Below are 19,692 nucleotides of genomic sequence, written 5' to 3'. Positions count from 1 at the left end.
CAGCTTTCCAAGGGGATCCAGAGATGAGTAGCTGCCAGACATCAATGCACAGATTACCTTTGTATACTTTTCATTCAACTGTTTATATTTGCATAAAAGCCCTTCGAAAGTTTACACAAAGGAGCTCACCCTTCGTGTAAAATGGACAGGGCAATTAATCTCATCACAGACTACTTTGCATATTGCCCCACCGCATTCCATAAGTCTTGTTTATTTTTCCTGCCATGGAGGAAACCCCAACCGCTGGTGATATCAGGAGGAATCTGCTGTCAATGTACACCTGGTTTCTAGCTGGGCTGACTTTTCAGCCAATCAGAGGAGGATGCGAGTATTTTGAATCACTATCAAAGTGAATAAAATGCTCTGTTCTCTGCTGCTTTATGGTTGGGATTTCTGAGAGTTGTAGGCCAAAACACCTGGGGACCCACAGGTTGAGAACCAATGTGTCAGATGTGTTATCGAAGGCTTTCATGGCCGGGATCACTGTGTTGTTGTGTGTTTTCCAGGCAGCATGGCCATGTTCCAGAAGTATTCTCTCCTGACATTTCGCCCATATCTATGGCAGGCATTCTCTGAGGTTGTGAGGTATACACAGGATGCCTGCCATTGATGTGGGCAAAATGTCAGGAGAGAATACTTTAGGAGCATGGCCATACTGCCCGGAAAACACACAACACTGTGTTAGACCTTTTGAGAGCATAGACTCTGTATCTGACATCCTTTCAGGCCTGGTATAAATAAACCTGGTCCCGTTGCCTTCAAATCCAGTTCATGTCTTGATTTGGCCATTGGAGTAGTGGAACATGCCATGTACTGGACTTCAACACACAAATTTCACAGATAGCTGAAATCTGACCATAACCTTGTAAAGTAATAAATCCCACAATTCCATAGCATTGAATCATGGCAGTTAGTGTATCAAACTGCATTAATTCTACAGTGCAGATGTATCATAGGTTTCCAATCCCTTATTCAGCCATGTAAATGCACTGGATGATCTTGGGCGAATCTCTCAGCCTTAGAGGAAAGTAATAGCAAACTTGAAACTTACTTTAAATAACTCTTATAACGAAAACCCTAGCCTAGACTCACTGTAAACTAAAGGTGATTTGAAGGCAAATAACAACACATAACCACATAGCTTTAGACTCAATAGTCTATTTATTGGTAACCTCATGTTCTACCAAAAGCATATTACTCAATCTCAAGCTTCTAATTCTAGCATTTCATTAAAGCATTCAAGTTAAAGGTTTAAAAAAATCTGATTTTGCGATTCCTAAGGGACTACTAATTTGAGCTTGGCTTTATCCCATCAGTGTTGCTGTGTTTCTGGAATACATTCCTGCTTTCATAACTGTGATCGAGGTGACCTCCCCTCCAGGACTTTGTAAAAGATAGTTCAAAAATCAAGACTTTATGTTCTATATTCCATATATTTATAGTAGAAGGTGATTGAGACTTTTTACTGGAGTTTACTGTGGATTATCCCTGCATTCTGAGGCAAGAGATAACAACTTCATGAATTGTAAAATCATGCTGCTAAAACTCCACTTCTATGACTTTCCATATTGGGTTCCCCAGATGTTGTATCAAATGTTTTCTATTGTTTATATCATTCATGATTCCCCTTTATGCAATGTCACCCACCTTTATGGATTCTCCTTTATTTCCTTGAAATCTATCTATCTGCCTATATGTATTTGTACTCTTTGGGATCCCCGGAAAATATGTATTTTCCCAGCAGGGTTTATGTTCCAACTTTATTTTAATTTTCATTCTATCCCATATAATTGTCAAATCATGAAATCAAATGGGAAATATTATGACCCCAACGTGAACTCTAGCCCTATGACCCAGACCTCCCTTCCCAAAAACAAAAGGATAATCTGCCACCGTTTAATCCAATCTCATTCCGATCGCATGGACAATATAGGGTTTGAGTCACCAGATTCCTGAAGGTGACTCGCCCCCAATGCAAACATTGTCATATCCCAGGCCAGGGCACCTCCTGTGGAGCCCGTCAATGACGGCTCATCACCACCCTTCTTCACTTCCCGTCTGACACCCCAAGACATATCTAAAATCTGTGAACGTGACAGGACCCCGGACATCCTTGATGGGTGCCATTAATTCCTTTAGAAATCGGCCGGGCCAGGATTAATCTGATATTTCCTGTCCGGTCACCTCATTGTTTCAATAGCTCCCGCCTCCTCCTCTCTGATTGGCCCGAGTGGGGACAAAAAACGGCTCCCCATTGGGCCAGCAGAGCAAGGCGGGAAACGAAAGCCCGCCTCGCTCAACCTCTCAGCCTATCCACGATCAGATGGGCGGGGGAGCAGGGCGGGAAATTCAAAGGGCTGTCAGACCGAAACATTGTATAAATATGGCTTTATTTGAAACATGTGTTACGCTAGTAGATTGAATGATCGCTATTAGCGTCCTTTTCAGCTGAATTGCTCAATAAAGACTCCTTGGCGGATTTTCCTTCACCCTTGGCGGACCTTCTTCATTTCAGGCTTCAGGTTGTATTGCGGCTTATATTCTCCTTTTGGCTTCGCCAAGGTCCGTTCCCTCAGGACCGGGTCGGGTCTCTCCTAAAGGGCCCGATCCCCTAAAGTGCGGTCGACAACATAATTTGGCTTTACCACGAAGGGACTTGCTTGGAAGTTCCAAAAATCAATTTATTAGGCTAAAATTCCAAGCGGCGACCTTGGTCCAGATATTCTGGAACAGGTTGGGGAGAGAAACGGCTGCAAGGAGGGCCCTCCGACCAACAATTTGACCTCATTTCACATCCAAATTTCTCTGGCAGTCCCTTTCTCTCTCTAGACCTGATTCAGGGTACTGAACAAAGGAGCCAGATAGGAGGAAGCAGATTTTTAGCTCCTCGAAGGAAAGGCGCCAACGTGAAACAGGGGACGCCCTGGAAAAAAATAAAAGGGAACCGGCCCCGTTGTTGAGACCCAGGTGGGCGGAGCTCTGGAGGTATTGCACTTCGGATCAGGGCTCGGTAACAAATTCCTGGTGAAACGCGGGAACATCTGGCACCCGGGGGGCGTGTGAGAACAGTCTGGCTTGTAAGATTACAGGTTCAAGGATCGCGGGGTAGGGGAACGATTGTGTTCCCGGGGCACCTGCGGATTCCACGAACGCCAGCCATTCAGCCTTGGTGTAGGGAAACTCTTGAAAGGACGAGTTGCATCCGGCCGGTGGGTGAGTCGTTACTCCATTAACTGTCAGGTACTGGGCAGGGGCTGAGCCAAGGATGGGTGTTTGTTCAGCACGTCTAGGGTGTCCCACCCCAGTAGACATCCCCAGGGATTCTCCATTGGGCAAGATCCTGGCCAATTGGGGTGGGCTTTGCATCGAAAAACATGGTGCAGGCCAGGTTGGGCTAACTCAGCGCGCATAAGTGGCCCCTCGGGGCCCTTGAAGGGGGAACAGCTTGCCCCCCCCCCCCCGCTTGAGTCGCCGAATTCGGAGTGTTGACCTAAGGTGACTCACCATGGGGAGGGCAGGTGGTTCCAGCTTGCTTATGCCGCAATGTTCATGGCCCTAAGCCAGGGAGAGAATCGGAGGGGGGGAGGGGGGTCCAAGTCTTCCCATGCAGGGACGTGGGCTCCAAACCTACCCTCCTCAGAAGCTCCTCTCTAGACCTACTTCCCCTCCCGCCTCCACCAGAAGAGGATTTTCTGGACACATTTGCTTGCCCTCTCCCCCAATCCCTATCCCTACTTTTTCTCCTCACCCTGAGTCCTACACTGATCCAGGACTCCCAAATTGGCCTTCCAAGGGAACCCTTACTTCAGGGATCCCCCCCCCCAAGAAATTCCCCTCCAGAGAGTTCAGCCCAGTCTAACGTGAAGGAGGGCTCCCAGCCCCCTCCCCTCTCACCCCGAAACACACCTGATCCAAAACACTGTTCCTCTTCTCAAGTCACACTCTCTCACCCCCATCCCAGCCGTTCCTTTGAAGCCTGATGCCCCCCCCCCCCAAATTGTATCTGCCCCTGCCACTCAACTCCTGCCACATTCTGAGTTTTCCTCAGATGGGAAGAATCGCCCCACCATCCCCCTCCTTCTCTTGCCCCCACCAGGCTCTCTCTCTCTCTCTCTCTCTCTCTCTCTCTCTCTCTGCGCTCATTCCTCTCTTGGAGAGAGAGGAGAAGGAGGGGCCGCGGGGAGATTGTGCAAAGAGGACACTTTTTTCCTCTTCCTGTTTTTGGAGGGGCAAAGGGGGGAGAAGATTCAGTCCTGAAGCCTGCCACCAAGATCTATAGTTCTCCAAGGATTGCTTCCTTCTTTCAAATCAAATCTTCTCCAACTTGATATTCTGCCTTGCCTACCCTCAAATTGTACCCTTTTTTTTCTTTTCTCTCTCTCTCTCTTCCCCGGCCTGAGTGAAAATCTCTCTCTCTCCCTCAAATCTCAAATCCATTTCTCCTCTCCTTCCTCTCTTCTCACCTTTTAAAATCCCTTATTTCCCTTTGTTCCCATTTTCTAGACACTATCCCTAAGATTTTACCTCAGTGTTGTCTTATATTTCCTTTGGTCCTTACAAAAGGGGGGAGGGGGGCCATTCCTTTAGCCGCTTCTGTTTCTTAATTTCCCCTTTTTCTTTCTTTCCCATCTGGGAAGCATGGCAAAGGATTTGGGTGGGGGAAGGGGACTCCCAGAAAAGTGTTGATTAAATTTTGTGTGTTTATGTAATGTGTGGGCTGTAAACTCTTCTCTACTCATCCCTTTGCCTTAAAAGCCACCAGTGATATATAGTTTTCTGGGAAGGAGGGCTGGAATGGACTAGCTTAGTGCTATGCTCTCTCTCTCTCTCTCCCTTTTCTTCTGTGCCATCTCACCTCCCTATTTTCAAAGGTTCAAGCCCTAATATTTTGTGACCCCCCCCCCCAGAGAAAACCTGCTGCTTCTGTGGTTTTAACTTTTTCTTGTCTCTCTCTCCTCAAGCCTCCCTTATCTTAGAGAGAAAAGGGGGGGGGATGGAAGAATTGATGTATTTTTCTATATGTGAGTTTTTTTCTCTCTCTCTCTCTCTTCCACTTCATGTTTTCCTAGGCCAAAATGCACTTCAACATTCTCCTTTTTCAAAGCTCCCCCCCCTTCCTTCCCAGCATCCCCATTTCTCCTTATAAACATTCAGTCAAAATCCTGGTTTACTTTTATAGTAAAGGCACTCTTTCACTCTCCACAGTTCCCCAACAATCTCCTTTCTTCCTTTCGGGTCCTTCTCCCTCCCTTTCCCTGAGTGCATGCGTGTGAATGTTTTAAAAATCCCTCTAACTGCCTTTAATTATGAGGGGGGGCAGTACAGAGTCCAGGGGACCTTCCAGGCACAGCTGAAGAGATCCAGAGGACCGGACCCAACCACCTGACTGAGGACATCAGACCAGACTGCAAGACCCATAATCCATACCTGCCACCATGAACAGTTCTAAGACCTGGGTAGGGGCTCTCGGAGTGCGCTGTGGATTTCATGCAGCAGCTGGAACCCAGAGGCCATTGGAGATGGTCCTGTGAGGGCTTTTATGGCCAGACCACCGTATGGTGCCCTCCAGCTGGCCTGGTTCTGCCCTGGCAAAGGGCTACTGAGTGCAGGTCTGCCTTTGACGCTGCCAAGGAGGCCCTCATGACATCACCAGGGGACAGAATTGGCCGCCATGGCAGAAGATGTCCCAGAAGAAATGAACAGGATTCTACCAGTGACCACCATGAGGGAAGGATGTTCCACTTTCACCAGAGCTGTGCCAAAGAAGGACCCCAGGACTGCTGGAGCCCTCACAAGGTATGAGTGACTTCCCTGACTAACCCCACCACGGGAGGGAGGGAGGGGGGGCTTATAATCTGTCCTTAGTTTCCCTAGGCACTCTCTCCTTTCCGTCTCCTCTGTTGGAGTGCTGGACCTGCCTGCAGTCACCAGGAGGCGCCGTGCTGTAAGGCGCAGAAGCTGTGCCCAGTTGCCCCCAGCTGCCAACTACAAAGGGGGGCCCAAGCTGCAGCCAAGAAAAGGCAGCCAAATGGGAGTACTGCATCACAGCCTCCATCATCCCCAGCCCTCACCACCTCCACCTTCATGCTCCATTTCCCATGACTCCAGACCAAGGGACATCTGTTTCAACACCATGGGATCACCCACCACTGACTGAACCTCAGCTTTCACCTCTTCAAGCTCCTGCCCTCCAACAAAAAGGCACAATCTGATCTACCAAGGCAGAGGCCCTGCATGCAGTGAAATGTCGGGGCTTTGGGAAATGTTCATAGCCATTTCCAAGCCCCGAAGGGGGGAAAATGTGATCGAGGTGACCTCCCCTCCAGGACTTTGTAAAAGATAGTTCAAAAATCAAGACTTTATGTTCTATATTCCATATATTTATAGTAGAAGGTGATTGAGACTTTTTACTGGAGTTTACTGTGGATTATCCCTGCATTCTGAGGCAAGAGATAACAACTTCATGAATTGTAAAATCATGCTGCTAAAACTCCACTTCTATGACTTTCCATATTGGGTTCCCCAGATGTTGTATCAAATGTTTTCTATTGTTTATATCATTCATGATTCCCCTTTATGCAATGTCACCCACCTTTATGGATTCTCCTTTATTTCCTTGAAATCTATCTATCTGCCTATATGTATTTGTACTCTTTGGGATCCCCGGAAAATATGTATTTTCCCAGCAGGGTTTATGTTCCAACTTTATTTTAATTTTCATTCTATCCCATATAATTGTCAAATCATGAAATCAAATGGGAAATATTATGACCCCAACGTGAACTCTAGCCCTATGACCCAGACCTCCCTTCCCAAAAACAAAAGGATAATCTGCCACCGTTTAATCCAATCTCATTCCGATCGCATGGACAATATAGGGTTTGAGTCACCAGATTCCTGAAGGTGACTCGCCCCCAAGGCAAACATTGTCATATCCCAGGCCAGGGCACCTCCTGTGGAGCCCGTCAATGACGGCTCATCACCACCCTTCTTCACTTCCCGTCTGACACCCCAAGACATATCTAAAATCTGTGAACGTGACAGGACCCCGGACATCCTTGATGGGTGCCATTAATTCCTTTAGAAATCGGCTGGGCCAGGATTAATCTGATATTTCCTGTCCGGTCACCTCATTGTTTCAATAGCTCCCGCCTCCTCCTCTCTGATTGGCCCGAGTGGGGACAAAAAACGGCTCCCCATTGGGCCAGCAGAGCAAGGCGGGAAACGAAAGCCCGCCTCGCTCAACCTCTCAGCCTATCCACGATCAGATGGGCGGGGGAGCAGGGCGGGAAATTCAAAGGGCTGTCAGACCGAAACATTGTATAAATATGGCTTTATTTGAAACATGTGTTACGCTAGTAGATTGAATGATCGCTATTAGCGTCCTTTTCAGCTGAATTGCTCAATAAAGACTCCTTGGCGGATTTTCCTTCACCCTTGGCGGACCTTCTTCATTTCAGGCTTCAGGTTGTATTGCGGCTTATATTCTCCTTTTGGCTTCGCCAAGGTCCGTTCCCTCAGGACCGGGTCGGGTCTCTCCTAAAGGGCCCGATCCCCTAAAGTGCGGTCGACAACAATAACCAGGATAATGGAAATAAATTTAGCAAGCGATCCAAGGATTATATGTGTATTGTTTTATGAATATGGTTACAATGGGTGGAAATTGGCAGAAAATCTACTGGAAATTGAAAAAAACTTTATTGGGTAGGATCCAACATAATTATTTTCTGAAACTCTGGAATTTCCATTCATGGGATGATAGTTGTGGTCACAGAATGACCTCTTCTGCGTTGCTCTCCTTCCTTTCAGAGAGAGTTTGCATTGGATCCCACCCATGAACTGCATGATATTAGAGGACCAACAAAGCCCCAGAAATTAATGAAGGAGTATTACACGTTTTGGGCCACTGCCAAGATTATGAAGATGAGACTAGTAGTATAAATGAGTGGTCAGGCAGAAAGTTTTGGACAAATTCCAAGCAATATGGGATTATTTATTTTGTTTTAATAAGCAAATAATGTGTTTTTTTTAAAAGAGCACATTTATTTTGGAATTTTGTTTCCTCTATTCTCTCTATTATTATTTTTGATCTCAAATTTTAAAAAGAAGCAATCGTCTACAGACCTCTCAAAGGATCTTTCAGCCTAGCTAGGATTTACTTGGAATTGTTAAAAGGCATTCAGGTCCAGCAAAAGTCACACTAACTCATAGGGTACAAAATAATAATAATAATAATAATAATAATAATAATAATAATAATAATAATAATAATAATAATTTATTGCCCTCCTCTCCCTGAGGCTCGGTGCAGCTTCACAGAATCATAGAGTTAGAAGAGACCTCATGGGCCATCCAGTCCAACTCCCTGCTGAGAAGCAAGAAATTGCATTCAAAGCACCCCCTATATATGGTCATCCAGCCTCTGTTTAAAAGCCTCCAAAGAAGGAGCCCCCACCACAGTTCGGGGCAGAGAGTGCCACTGCTGGACAGCTCTCACAGTGAGGAAGTTCTTACTAATGCTCTGGTGGAATCTCCTTTCCTGTAGTTTGAAGCCATTGTTGTGCGTCCTAGTCTCCAGGGCAACAGAAAACAAGCTTGCTCCCTCCTCCCTCTGACTTCTCCCCACATATTTATCCAAGCTAAATGGGCTGGCAGAAGCTTGGATAAGCGAATAGCTTGGATAATAAGGAGGGATTAAGGAAAAGCCCATTAAACATCAAATTAGGTTATGATTTTACAAATTAAGCACCAAAACATCATGTTTTACAACAAATTTGACAGAAAAAAGCAGTTCAATACGCAGTTATGTTGTAATTACTGTATTTACGAATTTAGCACCAAAATATAATGATATATTGAAAACATTGACTACAAAAATGGCTTGGATAATCCAGAAACTTGGATAAGTGAGACTCTACTGTACATGGCTATCATGTCTCCTCTCAGCCTTCTCTTCTGCAGGCTAAACATACCCAGCTCTTTAAGCCACTCCTCATAGGGCTTGCTCTCCAGATCTTTGATCATTTTAGTCGTCCTCCTCTGAACACATTCCAGCTTGTCAACATTTCCCTTCAATTGTGGTGCCCAGAACTGGACACAGTATTCTAGGTGTGGTCTGACCAAGGCAGAATAGAGGGGTAGCTTGACTTCCCTGGATCTAGACGCTATACTCCTATTTCAAAAGGGAGAACTGTATAGTACTACACTTTGGCAATAAAAATGAAATGCACAGATATAGGATGGGTGACGCCTGGCTTGAAAACAGTCCATGTGAAAAAGATCCAGGAGTCTTAGGCCCCTTTCACCCACTGCATACAATCCACATTGTACTGGGTTATTTGATAGCGTGGACTTGGGTAACCCAGTTCAAAGAAGACATCATGGGGGCCTTTCCCGACAGGCCTATATCTCAGGTTCTGATCCACTTCAAAGCAGAAAACATGGGATCAGATCCTGGGCCTGTCTGGAAGGGCCCTGTGTTATATGGCCATATAACACAGAATATCAAGGCAGAAAATCCCACAATATCTGCTTTGAACTGGAATACAGTACATGGCAGTGCGGACTCAGATAACCCAATTCAAAGCAGATATTGTGGGATTTTCTGCCTTGATATTCTGGGATACAGGGCTGTGTGGAAGGGCCCTGAGTCCACACTGCCATATATTTCAATTCAAAGCAGATAACGCAGGATTTTATTCAGCTGTGTGGAAGGGGCCTTGGAAGACCATAAGCTGAACATGAGTTAATAGTGTGATGCGGCAGCTGAAAAGACAATGTGATTCTAGGCTGGATGTATGGGAGTAGAGTCTCACTAATCTAAGACTCGCTTATCCAAGGTTCTGGATTATCCAAGGCATTTTTGTAGTCAATGTTTTCAATATATTGTGATATTTTGGTGCTAAATTCGTAAATACAGTAATTACAACATAACATTACTGCGTATTGAACTATTTTTTCTGTCAGATTTGTTGTATAACATGATGTTTTGGTGCTTAATTTGTAAAATCATAACCTAATTTGATGTTTAATAGGCTTTTCCTTTATCCCTCCTTATTATCCAAGATATTCGCTTATCCAAGGTTCTGCCGGCCTGTTTAGCTTGGATAATTCAGACTCTACTGTATAATGTCCAGACTGAGGGCTCGGGCTGTGGCGCAGGCTGGAGAGCAGCTGCAATGAATCACTGCAATGATTCACTCTGACCAGGAGGTCATAAGTTCGAGGCCCGCTCGGAGCCATGTTTGTCTTGTCTTTGTTCTATGTTAAAAGGCATTGAATGTTTGCCTATATGTGTAATGTAATCTGCCCTGAGTCCCCTTCGGGGTGAGAAGGGCGGAATATAAATGCTGTAAATAAATAAATAAATAAGTCTTCTGTTCTGGTCAGTCTTTGTCTGGAGTGACAGGAAAAAAAAAGATTTCAGCTAAACACAAGGAAGAAATTCATGTTTAGGAATAGAATTTATTACCTTGGTGGAGTCTCCTTGTCTGGAGGTTTTGAAGCAGAGGCTGGATGGCCATCTGTCGGGAGTGCTTTGAGTGTGCATTCCTGCATGGCAGAATGGGATTGGACTGGGTGGCCCTTGGGGGTCTCTTAAAATGACACCGAACTGTATTCATTTTGTAGTGCAGTGTAGACGCATCCAGTTGGGTTCTGACACTGCGATTCTGGTTGAACTATTCAGAATTTGTGACTGGTCACGTGTGTGAGAGAGAGCATACCAAAACCAAACGGGCGGGAAAAAGTGCTCAAGTACTGCGCAGGCGTACTAGTGTCGGAATGCCAGGAAACCGTTGGGCGTTAGGACCCTCCCTTCCTCCGTCCTTCCTTCCCATTCCTTTTCCCTGCCTGCCTCCCTCCCTCCGACCCGCCTCTCTATAGCGCGCGAGCTCGAGCTCGCGCGCGCGCCGATAAAGGGCTCGCGGCGGCGTTTGACGTCACGGGGAGTTAATTTTAAACCTGGACAAGATGGCGGAAGGGGACGCGGCGCGGCGCGGCCAGCGAGTAGAGCCGCCGCGGCTCCAACACGACCTGGCAGGTAACCGTTGGCCTAGGAGAGGGAGAAGAGAGCGGGGAGAAGGGCCTCGGCTCGCCCACAGCCCCGCCGGAGGGCCATGCCTTGCGAGGCGAAGCGGGAAGGCCTGGCTGTAGGGCTGCGGTCTTGCGAATTCGCAGCTCTAACGTCTCTCAAGGCCCGCTTTCCAAGCCCAGAGTGGGAAGGGAACCCCAAAGACCATCCAGTCCGACACCATTCTGCCACGAAGGCCCAATCAAAGCACTTCCCACAGATAACCATCCAGCCTCTCATTAAAAAGCCCCAGAGAAGGAGACTTCATCAAATCCCAGAGTGGGAAGGGAGCCCAAAGGCCATCCAGTCCAACCCCATTCTGCCACGAAAACCCAATCAAAGCACTCCCCACAGATGGCCATCCAGCCTCTGTTTAAACAGCTCTATAGAGGGTGCCTTTATCAAATCCCAGGGTTGGAAGGGATCTCAGCAGGCACCCAGTCCAACTCTATTTTGCCACTAAGGCCCAATCAAAGCACTCCTGATAGATGGCCATCCAGCCTCTTTTTGAACACCTCCATAGAAGGTGTCTTCATTAAATCCTACAGTTGGAAAGGGACCCCCAGGGACTCCCAACAGACATTCAGTCCTGGCTTGGTAGGAAAAGGTTGTCATCTTGTGGATTTTCACCTGTAGAGCCTTTCAAGGCCCACTTAAAGACCTAAGAGTTGGAAGAGACCCCAAGGACCACCCAGTTTGATCCCATTCTGCCCTGGAGGAATACACAATCACTCCCCACAGATGGCTATCCAGCTGTTGCTTAAAAATCTCCAGGGAAAGAGATTCCACCATGTTCCCAGGCAAAATACTTCACTGTTGAATGAAACCTTATAATCAGGAAGATCTTTCTAATGTTTCAGAAGAATCTCTTTTTCTGCAATTTGAATCTATTGCTCCATTGTGACCTAGGCCCCTTCTACACTGCCATATGAAATCTAGATTATCTGCTTTGAAGTGGATTATATGGCATTGTGACTCATATAAGCCAGTTCAAAACAGATAATGTGTGTGATCTGCTCTGGTAATCTGGGTTATTTGGCAGTGTAGAAGGAGCCCTAGTCTCCAGAGCAGCAGAAAACAAGCTTACCCCCCCCCCTCAACGTGACATCCTTTCAAATATTTGACCATGGCTGATAAATCTACTCTCAATCTTCTTTTCTCAAAGCTAAACATTCCTAGCTTTCTAAACTGCTCCTCATAAGGCTTGACCTCCAGACCTTTGATCATTTTGGTTGTCCCTCTCTGGAGACTTTAGGGCTTGTGTGGGATTGGTGTCTGTGTGATTTGTAATGTATGCTGTGCTCGTGGGATTATACTTTGTGAGGGAAGTGGGAATACCTGGTTGTATGTGTCTATCCAGGCGTGGCTTGGTAGGAAGAAAACTAATCTTGTGAATTTGTAGTTGTAGAGCCTTTCAAGGGTTTTGTGTGTGGTTTTTATTGTGCTTTTGTGTGTCAGTGATGTCCCTGTGTGACTTGTGATGTGTCCTTGACTAGTAGGGGCCCACTCTGCAGAGGGAACCAGGAATGGCTAGTTTTGTGCTTATTCCGATATGGCTTGGTAGAAAGAGGCTATAATTTTTTGATTTTGCAGCTGTAGAGCCTTTCAAGTTGTGTGTGTTGTATGTGGATGTGTGTGATTGTTTCTGTGGATGGTGTCACTGTGAGGTATGCTTAACTAAGGGCGGGTCCACTTTGTGGGGTGGAGGAAGCGAGAATTCCTGCTTATATATGACTATCCAGATGTGTCTTGGTAGGAAAAGACTGTAATCTTATGTATTTGCATATGAAGAGCTTTCAAAGGGTGGATTAGGCCCCAGTCATGATTATCTTTTTGGTCTGTTTCGGGCCTGTGCATGAGAGAGAAAAAGCAGGTTTTCTTAGCAATGCCTTGCAGGTCTAATGGTGTTGCAAGCTCCCACTGGTGTATGTATAGAGTTGGTGTCCCACGTGGTCAGGCTTGGCTGGTTGGTGTCTGGGGCGTGTGAACCTTGTAGCCTGCAGGAGGAGAGGGGAGAGGAGGGTCAGGATTCATCTTGATAGGATCATTTGTCTGTTGGGCCATTAGTCGCTCTAGCAGCCTAATATTGCCTGCTCCCACAGGCAGAAGTGCTGTAGGATTTCAAGCTCTGGTCTTCTCCAGAATTATTCAGAAACTGCTGGGAATGAATCAGGGATTATCATCTCCTAAACTGAGTTTTTTCTCTTCTTTCTGAGAGTAAATCTGCACTGTGCAATTAATGCTCGTTGCCACTGTCACTGCTCAGTGCTAAAGGATTATGGGAGTTGTAGTTTTGGAAGATCTTTAACCTCCTCTAACAAAGTGTGCTGGTGGCTTGCCAAACGGCGACTTCCATGATTCCTCAGTGTCGAGTCATGGTAGGTAAAGTGGTTTCAAACTGCATTAATTGGAATTGTAGATGCATCCTGAGATGATGGTTTGGTTATGTGTAGGCCTGGATCTTTTGGGATGTGTTTAATATGCAAGGAAAGAAAGGGAATAAGAATATGTTTGGAGGATGTGTGTTACAGTACTGCCTATGTTATGTTAAGATCGTTTCATGTGGCTGAACGTAGAGTGAGGTTTAAATTATTGTGGCATATTGCATATTTTAAAGTAAAGGGGAAGAAAGATACTGACTGCACCAAAGTCATTGAAGATTCTGATCCTGTCATGCATTTTAGTGGGTGATCTCCTGGTAAGTATTTGGGTGTTATGACAGTGGTGGCAGTACTGTTACATAGAAAGCATTCACATTGGAATGTAATACAAGCATTTTGGGTGTTGTGACCCAGTTCTAAACACTTCACAAATAGTACGTTTCTTCTGTTTATCTCATCATAGGAAAACTCCCATCATTATATTTTAGTGCCTCTAATTGCTGTTTGCCTATGCCAGGGTGCTTGTAGGCTGGTAGGAGGGAGGAACATGAACTCAAACTAATGCCTGATGACCTTATTTTCTCCTCCAACGTGGTCTAAATTGACAAATAGCCAAGAAGTCTTGCCTCTGGGTATACCATGTGATAAACTTGTCTACATGTTTGTTGCCAAACCACTAGGGGAAATATGCTTGTATAATGCTTGTTCAACTCAGCTCCACAAATACACTTGGCAAATGATAGACAGTTGACGTGTTGGTGCCTGTAATTTTGACACGTTTAAACAAATCTATTGGTAATTTCAGATAAACTTATGTGCTGAACCAAGCAAGTAATTTTTTTAATGACTCAAGCATATATGAGCGCTGTTCTGGTTAGCTTATTTTGACTTTTAACATTAAGTAAAAAACTATGTAATATTAGTACTTTTTGGTGAGTTTTTTTCCCCTCATCTTGAGTCAGTGACCAGAGATAAGTGGTGCCTCTTGTTTTGCTGAGTGGTAAAAGGGATTTACAATTTAACTGTTAAAATATGGGAAATTCTAAAAAGGTAAAGAGCACAGTACATTTAAACTGTTTACTGCAAAGAGAAGGTGTAGAATTCATTGGTTTTAAAAAAGTGTTTCTATGGCTTGCTTTTGTTCTATTTTTGTGTAGTCATTTATAAAATTGAGATGTTCTTTAAATGACTGAAAAATGTTGCTTTTAATCAGACATATATAAAACTCAGCAGTGTTTCAAATGCTTGGTATACAAATGGTCAAATTGTATAGGTTATATCAGGCCCTAACTTCTTTACTTTTTTAAGCCACTGTTGGAATGCGCCTCCCCAAGATCCTTCCCAATGAAATTGGGCCATAAGCTAACTCCCCCTGCTTTCTCTATAGTTCACTGTGAGTGTAAAACCTTCTGCCCAGTCAAATAACATTTGCAAGCCTCTGTGCAACTTACTTGAGTAAGTCTCAGTTCACACAATATACCGTATTTACTTAAGCTTATTGCACCATTGATTGTAATGCGCACCTCATGTTTGAAGGTGCGCATTGCAAAAAAAGTTGTCAAATGTAATGCACAGCTTCCCTTCACGTGTTGGTCATTCTGCAGCCCATCTTGGAATAGCCAACAGATAAGGGGAAGCCGTGCCCCTCCAGCAGGCCGAGGCAGCTTCCCAACTAATTCACAAGGCCTTCAAAAATGAGAGGAAGAGCGCAGGTGGGTGCATGTATGCAATTCTAACAGTTCATTGAATGTAATGTGTACCCCACTTTTGACTGTGTAACTTAGCCAAAAATATGGGCATCAGAGTCAAGTAAATATGGCAATCTTCTATGTGTGCAAGTTTTACAGTAATATTTAGATACAAATTAGTGATTCAGGAATCTGAGGATCATATTAATTGAAGCAAACAAAATCAGAAACTGTACTTTCAGTCACTTTCTACATTTACAGCATGGGTTAGGAAGGGTTTACTTCCCTGTGAATATTGCATCTTGTAGACTAATAAGCCCTTTTCAAGAAACTCTTTGCTTATAGTAGTTTAAATGTTACACCTATTTTGTAAAGCTGCAATCAGGACAACCTTTTTAGAACATATTAGCAGTACTTTATTGTTTCAGAATTAGATTCTGGCAATTTAAGTAACTTTTATGAAGTTTTTTTTTGTAATACAGCCCTGTTTGTTGGGGCCTAACACAAAGGGTGAATGTGTCCCTAATAGCCATGCCAAATCTTGGAAACCAGTACTGTGGATGGGTTGGGCCAATAGGTGTCAGTAATGTATTTTGCATTCTTAAATCTGCTGGTGAAATATGAATAATGGTTTAGTTAAAATAGTAGCAATGAAACAAGTTGCTGCTGTGTACACTGCATTTCACAAGGAGATAGTTCCTTCAGTTGACCTAGGAAGTAAAATGTATTTTTATTAAAGTACAGATTTTTCTATACAGATTTTCTTCACCTACTTTGGATAATCAGTACTGATTGTTACTTTAAATGGCCATTAAACAGATCAGTATGCAACAAAAATCACATTTTTGACAGTAAAAGGGACTGTCTGGTGTATAAGTGATGCATTAGTTGTGTATTTTCTGCATCAGCAGGGTTAGAATAGATGCCAGTTGTACTGTTTGCCATCACCCTTAGCATTATACATCTGATGCAACCCTAGATGCCTTTTGAAATGCAAGTGCATGTAGATGCAGGGCAAAGGTCTTAACAGTGGTATTGACTGTGTACCTAGATCGTCTGTGAGGAATGGAGTTGGTGCTAGTAAAAATTGGCCAAAGGAACTTCTGATCCCTGCTGCACTTCACAGTGAATCCAAGAGCACTCCTATAGTCCTGATTTGTCATGGTCTGTTTAGCTAAGACAAAGAATCACTATAACACTGTTCAAATACAGCCTGTAACCTAGATTCTTGATCAAGATCTCTTACGGCCTTTCACCTTGTCATACATGAACTCTAAATGTTATTGGTTCTCTAGATTCTGATGGGAAATATGGGTTCAACAACATACTGATGATACTGAATCCCAATCCCTGGGTAAGCAGTTCTCAGATTGATCATAAACAGAATAGAGAATTAACATTGGGATTTAGCAGTATAACAGTCACCCAGCACCTTCCTTATTATGACCAGCAAAAACTATACATAGCACTACTTTATCACATCGTCCAAAAGTGTACTAGTTGATATCCAAAGAGGCTGGCTTAAAATTATATTTATTTGTTGGATACACTTTACCTTTCTCCCAGATATAAAAAATAAGGAAAATGAAAGCCTAATATTTAAAAAAAGTCAAAGGGAAATCGTTATTAAACCAACCGGTTTGTCACACCTTTCTACATAAATGAGATATAACCTAAAAAGACCCATGTTGATTCAGACCTAGTTAGTACAGTATTTTGTCCACATCTTGACTAATTAATTGTCTGTTGGAGGCCTGCAAGCAAGGTATGAATGAAGCTGCACTCTTCCCACATTCCATAGGAAATGATATATGTATGTCATCATCATAAGAGATCACTCATGGCTGAATATGATTGCCTTTCAAGTGTAGGGTCTTTGTGCTGGGTCCGTAGGTGACTGTAGAGACCTATTCTTGATCTGCATGTTTTTTCGCAGTGAGGACATTGATTTCCAGATAGAAGGCAATCTAACATGGTTTGACTTGATGTGCTTTCCTCTTCACATGTTTTGCCCTTTCACCCTCCATTTGACCCTCTTCAAATTCTACAGCACTGATGGTAACAGCTGACTCCTGTTAGAACGCTCGAGGGCCATGGTTTCTCAGTTCTTGGTGTCTATGCCACAGTTTTTAAGGTTAGCTTTAAGCCCATCTTTAAAACTCCTTTCCTGATCGCCAACATTCCGTTTTCTGTTCTTGAGTTGAGAGTACAATAACTGGTTATTTGGTTAATGTGACCAGTCCAGCGAAGTTGATGGTGGAGGATCATTGCTTCAGTGCTGGTGGTCTTTGCTTCTTCCAGAATGCTGACATTTGTCTGGGTTGTTGTATGTCTTTCGGGCTGTGTGGCCATGTTCCAGAAGCATTCTCTCCTGACGTTTCGCCCACATCTATGGCAGGCATCCTCAGAGGTTGTGAGGTATGGAGAAAACTAAGCAAAGAGGTTAATATATATCTGTGGAAAGTCTAGGGTGAGAGAGGTCAGTGTGAATGTTGTGTAGTTAATCACTTTAATTAGCATTGAAAAGCTTGTCTGCTGTCTTCTTCCTGCCTCTGGGGCATCCTTTGTTTAGAGTCGTTAACCCTAGTTTTCTCCATACCTCACAACCTCTGAGGATGCCTGCCATAGATGTGGGCGAAACGTCAGGAGAGAATGCTTCTGGAACATGGCCACACAGCCCGAAAGACATACAACAACCCTGTGATCCCGGCCATGAAAGCCTTCGACAACACATTGACATTTGTCTGCCTGTCTTCCCAAGAGATTTGCAGTAGTTTTCGGAGGTAATGCTGATGGAATCGTTCCAGAAGTTGCGTGTGGCGTCTGTAGACAGTCCATGTTTCGCAGGCATATAACAGGGTTAGGAGGACTATATTTTTATAAACAAGCATCTTGGTATCCCTGTGAATGTCCTGATCCTCAAATACACGCGCTTTCATTCGAAAAAATGCTGCACTCGCAAAGCTCAGATGGTGTTGTATTTCAGTGTCGATATTGACTTTATGGAAAGATGGCTGCCAAGGTAGTGGAAACTGTCAACATTTTCTAACGTTATACCATTCAGCTGTATTTCTAGTATTGCTGAGGGATTGGCTGCTGAAAGAGCAGCTTGGTTCTCTTGATGTTCAGTGAGAGGCCAAGCTTTTTGTATGCTTCTGCAATGGTGTTTAGAGTCACTTATAGGTTTTCTTCTGGATGAGCACAGATTACATTATCATCAGCATATTCGAGTTCTAGTTCTATAACAAATGATGTTGCGACCTTGGTTTTGGTTTTCAGTCTGCTGAGGTTAAATAGCTTGCCATCTGTGAAATAGGATTTTCATGCCAGTTGGAAATTTCCCATCAACATGGTGCAGAATCATAGCAATGAAGATGGAAAATAAGGTTGGGGCAATAACACATCCCTGTTCGACAGCTGATTCCACTTTAAATGGGTCACTTTGGGAGCCATTGCTGTCCAAGACTGTAGTCATCATGAACTTTTGATATGTATGTATATCTGCTCTGATATGGGAGCCATTCTAATTAATAGCTGTTGGTGATCCTAGCTTCCAGGAAACTATGTAATCCCTTTTAAATCAGTCCTATTTGACAACCATAACTATATCCTGTGGCAGTGACTCTCTTAACCTGTTTGTCCTGTGGTGAAGGAAACTGGTGAAGGAAAGATGAGTTTTCGGAAGCGACATATTTCAAAGAACTGATATTTAAAAAGGAGTGTAACTTGCTGGTAGAATGCATTATTAGTAATATTTATATAGTTCCATCTGTGCCAGTGATGGCCAACCTATGACACGCGTGTCAGCACTGACACGCCTAGCCATTTTTGCTGACACACTGCCGCATGCAGATTGATTGGATGATTACATCTTCTGTGGCCAAATTTGGTGTGATTTCATCCAGTGTTTTTGTTGTTTACTCCATGGGAATTATGCACATTACATACATACATACATACATACATACATACACACACACACATATACATACAGTAGAGTCTCACTTATCCAACATAAATGGGCCGGCAGAATGTTGGATAAGTGAATATGTTGGATAATAAGGAGGCATTAAGGAAAAGCCTATTAAACATCAAATTAGGTTATGATTTTACAAGTGAAGCACCAAAACATCATGTTAGACAACAAATTTGGCAGAAAAAGTAGTTCAATACGCAGGAATGTTATGTTGTAATGACTGTATTTACGAATTTAGCACCAAAATATCACAATCTATTGAAAACATTGACTACAAAAATGGCTTGGATAATCTAGAAACTTGTATAAGCGAGTGTTGGATAAGTGAGACTCTACTGTATATATGTGTGTGTGTGTGTGTGTGTGTGTGTGTATAATATTCTATTCTATTATTGCAGTATATTATCATATTATTACTATCATATTATTATTATATTATTATTCATGACTACATTGAAACTATAATAGAGAGAAATCAGCGTGGAAACTGCAAGAGGTACTATAGATTGTTGTACATGGAAATAATGGTAGTAAATAGTTTTTGATTTATTAAATACAGCTATATATTACAATTAT

At 43.8% G+C, this 19,692-nt stretch overlaps 1 protein-coding gene and 1 long non-coding RNA gene across 4 annotated transcripts in view; one reads left to right on the top strand and one right to left on the bottom strand.

The window, feature by feature from the left end:
• LOC134296232 (uncharacterized) overlaps window positions 1–10,866 on the bottom strand; it is a 31,704-nt gene extending 20,838 nt beyond the window's left edge. Inside the window, exon 1 of the long non-coding RNA XR_010002849.1 lies at window positions 10,472–10,866. This is a non-coding gene — a long non-coding RNA (uncharacterized LOC134296232). The remainder of the gene's footprint in view (window positions 1–10,471) is intronic.
• A 19-nt stretch (window positions 10,867–10,885) lies between these two features.
• atl2 (atlastin GTPase 2) overlaps window positions 10,886–19,692 on the top strand; it is a 52,839-nt gene continuing 44,032 nt past the window's right edge. The window contains exon 1 of one of the 3 annotated variants that reach the window (XM_008102697.3): window positions 10,886–11,041. In XM_008102697.3, coding sequence (XP_008100904.1) covers window positions 10,972–11,041 — 70 coding nt within the window. In that variant the 5' untranslated portion in view covers window positions 10,886–10,971. Of the gene's footprint in view, window positions 11,042–12,349; window positions 13,450–19,692 lie in introns of those variants that run through there. The other 2 variants (XM_003216113.4, XM_062970527.1) reach the window with 2 other exon arrangements.

Source organism: Anolis carolinensis, chromosome 1, assembly GCF_035594765.1.
Source record: "Anolis carolinensis isolate JA03-04 chromosome 1, rAnoCar3.1.pri, whole genome shotgun sequence".
In the NCBI taxonomy this organism is placed as follows: Eukaryota; Metazoa; Chordata; class Lepidosauria; order Squamata; family Dactyloidae; genus Anolis; species Anolis carolinensis.
The sequence above is the reverse complement of the archived record's forward strand: the minus strand, read 5'-3'. Positions and strand labels throughout refer to the sequence as shown.